This window comes from Corvus moneduloides, chromosome 17 (genome assembly GCF_009650955.1).
Source record: "Corvus moneduloides isolate bCorMon1 chromosome 17, bCorMon1.pri, whole genome shotgun sequence".
Taxonomy (NCBI): domain Eukaryota; kingdom Metazoa; phylum Chordata; class Aves; order Passeriformes; family Corvidae; genus Corvus; species Corvus moneduloides.
Genome location: NC_045492.1, coordinates 15,614,460 through 15,623,594, shown reverse-complemented (window position 1 = coordinate 15,623,594; position 9,135 = coordinate 15,614,460). Strand labels below are relative to the sequence as shown.

The following is a 9,135-nucleotide window of genomic DNA, read 5'->3' as shown; positions in this document are numbered from 1 at the left end:
CCCTGGATGTGGCAGTGTGGGCTGTCCTTGTCCCCCCAGTGCCCCCCAGTCCCCCCAGTGCCCCCAGTGCCCCCAGTTAGAAGCCCTGGATGTGGCAGTGTGGGCTGTCCTTGTCCCCCCAGTGCCCCCCAGTCCCCCCAGTGCCCCCAGTGCCCCCAGTTAGAAGCCCTGGATGTGGCAGTGTGGGCTGTCCTTGTCCCCCCAGTGCCCCCCAGTCCCCCCAGTGCCCCCAGTTAGAAGCCCTGGATGTGGCAGTGTGGGCTGTCCTTGTCCCCCCAGTGCCCCCCAGTGCTCCCCAGTGCCCCCAGTGCCCCCAGTTAGAAGCCCTGGATGTGGCAGTGTGGGGTGACACAGGTCTCTCCTTGTCCCTCTGTCCCCCCAGTCCCTCCCAGTGCCCCCAGTTAGAAGCCCTGGATGTGGCAGTGTGGGCTGTCCTTGTCCCCCCAGGGCCCCCCAGTCCCCCCAGTGCCCCCAGTGCCCCCAGTTAGAAGCCCTGGATGTGGCAGTGTGGGGTGACACAGGTCTCTCCTTGTCCCTCTGTCCCCCCAGTCCCTCCCAGTGCCCCCAGTTAGAAGCCCTGGATGTGGCAGTGTGGGCTGTCCTTGTCCCCCCAGTGCCCCCCAGTGCCCCCCAGTCCCCCCAGTGCCCCCAGTTAGAAGCCCTGGATGTGGCAGTGTGGGCTGTCCTTGTCCCCCCCGTGCCCCCCAGTCCCCCCAGTGCCCCCAGTGCCCCCAGTTAGAAGCCCTGGATGTGGCAGTGTGGGCTGTCCTTGTCCCCCCAGTGCCCCCCAGTCCCCCCAGTGCCCCCAGTGCCCCCAGTTAGAAGCCCTGGATGTGGCAGTAGGCCTCCAGGCTGGCGAAGAGGACGTAGAGGAGCCAGAGGAGCAGGAAGAGCCCGGCCGTGAGCACTTTGGGGGCGCGGGGCCCCCCCAGCTCGCCCCCGATGGGCGCCCGGCGCCGGTAGAGCAGGACCCCGATGGCGAGGAAGGCGAAGATGGTGAACAGGGTGACGGGGAAGGCCAAGGTCCCCGGGGGGACGCGGAAGGGACGTCCCTGCGCCGCCCAGTACACGGCGGCCACCGACCAGGCCAGGCCCAGCCCCAGGAAGACGTTGACGGCGTTGGAGCCGGTGACGTTCCCGATGGACGCGTCGGCGCACGGGTCCTGCAGCGCGGCCACGCGGCTGGCGAACGTGTCTGTGGGCACGGGGACACGGCTGGGGACACGCGGGGGACACCGCGGGCACCGGGGGCATCCAGGGCTTCGGGGGGGCGGCGGGACATGGGGCACGCTGGGGACATCGGGGCCGCTGGGGACGCTGGGGTCCGTGGGGCCTTTGAGAGTCCTGGGGGCGTTGGGGCCATCGGGGGTGGCATCGGCCGAGTCCTCAACTCCTGGGCTCCCTGTCCCTTGTCCTGTCCCTTATCCCACCCCGTTGTCCCCATGGTGTCCCCAGTGTCCCCATGGTGTCCCCACGGTGTCCCCAGTGTCCCCACGGCATCCCCAGTGTCCCCACAGTGTCCCCACAATGTCCCCAGTGTCCCCAGTGTCCGCAGTGTCCCCAGTGTCCCCACAGTGTCCCCATGGTGTCCCCACAGTGTCCCCATGATGTCCCCATGGTGTCCCCATGGTGTCCCCAGTGTCCCCACAGTGTCCCCATGGTGTCCCCATGGTGTCCCCAGTGTCCCCATGGTGTCCCCAGTGTCCCCACAGTGTCCCCATGATGTCCCCATGGTGTCCCCAGTGTCCCCAGTGTCCCCATGGTGTCCCCAGTGTCCCCATGATGTCCCCACAGTGTCCCCACAGTGTCCCCATGGTGTCCCCAGTGTCCCCATGATGTCCCCATGGTGTCCCCAATGTCCCCATGGTGTCCCCACTGTCCCCACAGTGTCCCCATGGTGTCCCCAGTGTCCCCACAGTGTCCCCATGGTGTCCCCACAGTGTCCCCACGGTGTCCCCAGTGTCCGCAGTGTCCCCAGTGTCCCCACAGTGTCCCCATGGTGTCCCCACAGTGTCCCCATGGTGTCCCCATGATGTCCCCATGATGTCACCATGGTGTCCCCATGGTGTCCCCAGTGTCCCCACAGTGTCCCCACGATGTCCCCATGGTGTCCCCAGTGTCCCCATGGTGTCCCCATGATGTCCCCATGGTGTCCCCAGTGTCCCCAGTGTCCCCATGGTGTCCCCTGTGTCCCCATGATGTCCCCATGGTGTCCCCAATGTCCCCATGGTGTCCCCAGTGTCCCCAGTGTCCCCACAGTGTCCCCATGGTGTCCCCAGTGTCCCCACAGTGTCCCCAGTGTCCCTCACCGGGGATGGAGGTGCCAAGGGCGACGAAGACGACGGCGTTGACGGAGTCCTTGAGGCCGAGGGTGCAGCCGAAGTGGGCGGCGAGGTCGCCGATGAGGGCGGTGAGGAGGGCGAGGAGGAGGATGGAGACGCCGAAGGCCGCCCAGCCCCCCAGCAGCGCCGTGGGGGGGACGCAGGCGAACAGAACCTTCCAGAACACGGTCAGGAAATGCATCACGTAATCGAAGCACGACGGCAGCCGCTCCTCACGGCCCTCGTCATCCTCGTCCTCGTCACCTGCGGGGCACGGCAGGGTCACGGGGGCACCGCGGCCGGGGGGCTCCCAGGGGTGGCCAAAGGGTGCTGGCGCCAGCGAGTGTCCCCAGGGCGGTGGCCAAGGGTTGAGGTCACCAGGGTGGTGGTGGGTGACACCAGGGTGGGGGTCCCGGGGTGGCGGCACCAAGGTGGCGGCCAAAGGGTGGACACTGGGGACCCTGAGAGGACCCTGGGGACACCAAGGGGATGCCAAGGACGCCCTGGGGACCCTCTGCCACCGGCGCTGACGGTGACCCTGAGGACCCTGGGGATGGTGGGGGGACCCCGTGGCCGCTCAGGGGACACCCCGGGGACCCCTCGGGGACCCCTCGGGGACCCCGCGCCACCTGCGCTGACGGTGATGGCCTCCAGGAACTGCTCGCGCCACGAGTGGGTGCCGATGACGGTGGCCAGGTTGGTTTTCTTCATCAGCTTGTCCACCGTGTTCTGGGGACATCGGGGGCACGGGGGGGTCAGGCCGCGTCCCCCTGCACCTCCCCCCCCCCCGCGTCCCCCACGCCACCTTGAAATCGTAGGACTCCTCGATGACCACCTCGAGGCGCCGGTTGTCGCCCAGCACGGGCTTGCCCATGTCGGCGATGCGCCGCGCCTCCTCCTCCTCGGCCGACAGCTGCCGCTCCCCGTCCCCTGCGGGGACACGCCGGGGACGTCACCGGGGGCCCGCGGCGGGGGCGTGGCACGGCCGTGGGGACACGGCGTGGGCACGGGACGCAACGGGAGGACATGGGGTGGGCACAGGATGCAACGGGAGGACACGGGGTGGGCACGGGACGCAACGGGAGGACACAGGGTGGGCACGGGACGCAACGGGAGGACACAGGGTGGGCACGGGACGCAACGGGAGGACACGGGATGGGCACGGGATGCAACAGGAGGACACGGGGTGGGCACAGGATGCAACAGGAGGACACGGCGTGGGCACGGGACACAACGGGAGGACACGGCGTGGGCACGGGACACAACGGGAGGACACGGCGTGGGCACGGGACGCAACGGGAGGACACGGGGTGGGCACAGGACGCAACAGGAGGACACGGGGTGGGCACGGGATGCAATGGGAGGACACGGGCTGGGCACAGGACGCAACAGGAGGACACGGCGTGGGCACGGGACACAATGGGAGGACACGGGGTGGGCACAGGATGCAACAGGAGGACACGGCGTGGGCACGGGACACAACAGGAGGACACGGGGTGGGCACAGGACACAACAGGAGGACACGGGGTGGGCACAGGCACGTGGCACAAGGTCACGGGGACACGGCATGGGGACGTGGCATGGTCATGGGAATGTGACCCAAGGTCATGGGGACACAGCGCGGGGACACGGGGACAACGTGTGGGGATGTTGTGCGGCCATTGAAGGGACGTGGGGACACAAGGTGGGGACACAAGGTGGGGATGGGGCGTGACCACGGGGACACGTCAGGGGGACATTGGGACCATGAGGTGGGGACGTGACGGGGGCATGGGGACGTGGCATGAGGACACGGCGTGGGGACACGGCGACATACACGGTCATGGGGACATCCATGGTCATGGGACGGGTCCGAGGCCGAGGCCGAAGGCTCCTACCTTGGGCGAGCAGAAGAGCTGAGGAGAGAGGGGAGGGACAGCGGTGAGACCCCCGTGACCCCGCAGTGACCCCGCAGTGACCCCGCAGTGACCCCGCAGTGACCCCGGTGTCCCCGCGGTGTCCCCGTACCCGAGATGCCGCGCTTGAGCCAGCGCGGCGTCCCCAGCTCGATGAAGAAATTCTCCTTCTTCTCGTACTCCTCGTCATCCACGATCTTCACCTGCAGCGTCTTCCTGGGGCGGGACACGGGGCACCCTCAGCGTCAGGGTCGTCATCGTCACCATCATCATCATCATCGTCCTCATCATCATCACCACCATCCTCATCATCATCATCATCATCTTCCATCATCCATCATCATTGTCCTCATCATTGTCACCACCATCATCATCATCATCATCTTCCATCATCCATCGTCATCGTCCTCATCATCATCATCATCATCTTCTATCATCCATCATCCTCATCATCATCATCACCATCATCGTCACCCCCATCATCCTCATCATCATCTTCCATCATCCATCGTCATCATCACCGTGCATCTCCGTCCAGCCGTCCATCGCCACCATCGTCATCGTCCATCTCCATCCATCGCCACCATCATCCATTCTTCCTCTTCCATTTCCATCCATCCATTTATCCGTGGTCCATTCTTCATCCACCCGTGTCCCTCACCACCCATCCATCCATCCATCCATCCACTCATCCATCCTCTTCCATCTCCATCCATCCATCCATCCTCTTCCATCTCCATCCATCCATCCATCCTCTTCCATCTCCATCCATCCATCCATCCATCCATCCACTCATCCATCCATCCATCCTCTTCCCTCTCCATCCATCCATCCATCCATCCATCCATCCTGTTCCCTCTCCATCCATCCATCCATCCATCCATCCATCCATCCATCCATCCATCCACTCATCCATCCATCCATCCTCTTCCATCTCCATCCATCTTTGATCCATCCTTGTCCTTCCTCTTCATCCATCCCTCCATCCATCCATCCATCCATCCATCCATCCACTCATCCATCCTCTTCCATCTCCATCCATCCATCCATCCTCTTCCATCTCCATCCATCCATCCATCCATCCATCCATCCACTCATCCATCCATCCATCCTCTTCCCTCTCCATCCATCCATCCATCCTCTTCCATCTCCATCCATCCATCCATCCATCCATCCATCCATCCATCCACTCATCCATCCATCCATCCTCTTCCATCTCCATCCATCCATCCATCCTCTTCCATCTCCATCCATCCATCCATCCATCCACTCATCCATCCATCCATCCTCTTCCATCTCCATCCATCCCTCCATCCATCCATCCATCCATCCATCCATCCACTCATCCATCCTCTTCCATCTCCATCCATCCATCCATCCATCCATCCACTCATCCATCCTCTTCCATCTCCATCCATCCCTCCATCCATCCATCCACTCATCCATCCTCTTCCATCTCCATCCATCCCTCCATCCATCCATCCATCCATCCATCCATCCATCCATCCATCCATCCTCTTCCCTCTCCATCCATCCATCCATCCATCCATCCATCCACTCATCCATCCTCTTCCATCTCCATCCATCCATCCATCCATCCATCCTCTTCCATCTCCATCCATCCATCCATCCATCCATCCATCCATCCATCCATCCACTCATCCATCCTCTTCCATCTCCATCCATCCATCCATCCATCCATCCACTCATCCATCCTCTTCCATCTCCATCCATCCCTCCATCCATCCATCCATCCATCCATCCATCCATCCATCCATCCATCCATCCACTCATCCATCCATCCATCCTCTTCCCTCTCCATCCATCCATCCATCCATCCATCCATTCACTCATCCATCCTCTTCCATCTCCATCCATCCATCCATCCATCCATCCATCCATCCATCCACTCATCCATCCTCTTCCATCTCCATCCATCCATCCATCCATCCATCCTCTTCCATCTCCATCCATCCCTCCATCCATCCATCCATCCATCCATCCATCCATCCATCCATCCACTCATCCATCCTCTTCCATCTCCATCCATCCATCCATCCATCCATCCTCTTCCATCTCCATCCATCCTTGATCCATCCTTGTCCTTCACCTTCATTCATCCATTCCTCCATCCTCTTCCTCTTCCACCTCCACCCATGCATCCACCCACCCACCCACCCACCCATCCTCTTCCTCTCCCACCTCCACCCACCCATCCATCCGTGATCCATCCCCCATCCACCCGCTCCCACCACCCTCCTCCTCTTCCCCCCAGCCCCCTGTGCCCCCCAGCCCCTCACGCCGTCTCGTCGTTGCGGAACTCCAGCTCCCCGCTGGCATCCTCGTAGTCGACGCCTCCTCCGCGCGCCGTCCCCTCCACGGTGCGGAAGGGCACCATGACGGTGCCGCGGGCGCCGGAGCTGCGCACCACCGTCACCTCCACGTGGCCCTGGCACTCGCTGACGCGCACCGAGCGCTCGCGGAAGCCGAAGATGCCGGCGTGGTCGTCGTCCAGGATGGTCACCGTGGCCACCAGCGGCGCCACCAGCTTGCCCTTGGGGTGGTCGTCGGAGTCGGCCTCGAACATGCCCTCGGCGTCGCCCACGCGCAGGTTCAGCAGCCGCACGAAGAAGTGCTCGTCCTCCTCGAAGATGTCGTCGTCGATGATGCCGATGGCCAGCTCCTTGCGCGTCTCGCCCGGCTTGAAGATCAGGGTGCCCTCGCTGTACTCGTAGTCCGAGCCTGCCTTGGCCGAGCCGTCCTCGGTGCGGAAGTCCACGTAGAAGGTGTGGTTGGCGCCCAGGCCCTGCTGGCAGGCCACGGCCAGCGTCACCGAGCCGCAGTTCTCCAGGCAGTGGTACAGGCACGGCTCGAAGAAGATGCGGCTGCAGGCCTCGTCCTCCTCGTCGTCCTCGTCGTCCTCGCCGGGCAGGGCGGGCGAGCGCCGCGCCGCCTCGGCCGCGTGCTTCTTCAGCACGTTGCCGGCGCCAGTCATGAGCCGCGTGGCCTGGATGCGGTAGAAGGCGCGGCTCTTCTGCTGGTGCACCAGCGCCATGTAGTTGGCGGCGTCCAGCAGCTGCTCCAGCTCCTTCTCCGGGTGCTTCTGCTTCAGGTCCTTGAGGATCTGGATCACCTCGCGCCGGCTCTCGTCCAGCTCCTTCTCCTCGGGCGTGGGCGAGGGCGAGGCGGCGCTGGGCTCGGGCTCGGGCAGCGCCGGGAAGCCGCCGTCAGCCTCCAGGTCCTTGGGCGGGCGCTCGGCCTCGGTGCCGATGATGATGCCGCTGCGCGGGTCGGCGCGGTAGCGCTTGTAGACGTACTTGTAGAAGAGCAGGCGCTTGTCGGCCGCCCAGGCGAAGACCACGCAGGCTGGGAAGAAGAGCAGCGTGAGGAAGGCCTCCCACACCTGCACCACGCCCGGCGTGATGACGGCCAGGATGAGGTAGAGCCAGATGTAGGCGAAGATGCTCCAGGAGGCCGTGACGAAGAAGACGCGCAGGTGCTTGATGCGGCGGCTCTCGCCCGCCGGGATGGCGTACACGCACACGGCGATCACCACGAACATGTTGAAGGCGGCGCTGCCCACGATGGTGCCCGGGCCCAGCTCGCCGGCCTGGAAGCGGTGGCCGCACACCTCGATGAGCGACAGGAGGATCTCGGGCGCCGACGAGCCCAGCGCCATCAGCGTCAGGTTGGACACGGTCTCGTTCCAGATGCGCACGGTGCCCACGCTGGTCTCGCCGTTGGCCTTGGTGACCGTGATCTCCTTCTCGCGCGACGTGATCACCTCGATGGACGCCATGAAGCGGTCGGCGATGATGGACACGCCCAGGAACAGGTACATCATGGCCACGAAGTAGACAATGGCGCGTGCGGCCTTGTCCCCGGCCGCCGGCTCGTCCGGCTGCCACACGGGCAGGAGGACGCCGGGCTGGCACCGCGCCGAGCCCCGGCACGTCCCGTTGGGGCCGTCGGCCGCGGCCCCGCAGCCCCGCGGGCTCAGCAGCAGCCAGGCCGCCAGCGCCGGGCCCAGCGCCGCCATGGCGCCCCTGGAGGAGCCTGCGGGGAGAGAGGAGGCGGGGTGTGGGATCGGGGATCCGGGATCCGGGGTGTGGGATTGGGGATCCGGGATCCGGGGTGTGGGATCAGGGATGTGGGGTCAGGGGTGTGGGATATGGGGTACGGAGTACCGAGTATGGGATATGGGATGTGGGATCAGGGATATGGGGCTGGGATGTGGGGCTGGATACGGGGTTGGGATATAGGGTTGAGATGGGGGGCTGGGATATGGGATATGGGGCTGGGATATGGGGCTGGGATATGGGGTTGGGATGGATCCATGGGGCTGAGGTGTGGGGCTGGGGTGTGGCAATGGATCAGGGATGTGACGTTGGGATGGATCTGTGGGTCAGGTTTGGATCTGTGGGTCAGGGTTGGATCCGTGGGTCGGGATTGGATCCATGGGGTGGGGATGGATCCATGGGGCAGTGTTGGATCCGTGGGTCAGGGATGGATCCGGGGGTCAGGGTTGGATCCGTGGGTCAGGGATGGATCCGTGGGTCAGGGTTGGATCCGTGGGTCAGGGATGGATCCGTGGGTCAGGGTTGGATCCGTGGGGCAGTGTTGGATCCGTGGGTCAGAGTTGGATCCGGGGGTCAGGGATGGATCCGTGGGTCAGGGTTGGATCCGTGGGTCAGGGATGGATCCGTGGATCGGGGTTGGATCCGGGGCTCAGGGATGGATCCGTGGGGTGGGGTTGGATCCGGGGGTCAGGGATGGATCCGTGGGGTGGGGTTGGATCCGGGGGTCAGGGATGGATCCGGGGGTCAGGGTTGGATCTGTGGATCGGGGTTGGATCCATGGGTCGGGGTTGGATCCATGGGTCAGGGTTGGATCCGTGGGTCAGGGATGGATCCGTGGGG

General features: G+C 64.3%; 1 protein-coding gene across 1 annotated transcript; it reads right to left on the bottom strand.

Moving 5' to 3' along the window:
* Nucleotides 1-789: 789 nt before the first annotated feature.
* On the bottom strand, nucleotides 790-8,339 carry SLC8A2 (solute carrier family 8 member A2). The gene is made up of 7 exons (XM_032127480.1): nucleotides 6,517-8,339; nucleotides 4,329-4,432; nucleotides 4,199-4,216; nucleotides 3,127-3,251; nucleotides 2,951-3,050; nucleotides 2,310-2,585; nucleotides 790-1,195 (listed from the first exon to the last, which is right to left on the bottom strand). The coding sequence occupies exons 1-7, from the start codon at nucleotides 8,253-8,255 to the stop codon at nucleotides 819-821; spliced, it is 2,739 nt and encodes a 912-aa protein (XP_031983371.1). The 5' UTR covers nucleotides 8,256-8,339; the 3' UTR covers nucleotides 790-818.
* Between the last annotated feature and the right edge of the window lie 796 nt (nucleotides 8,340-9,135).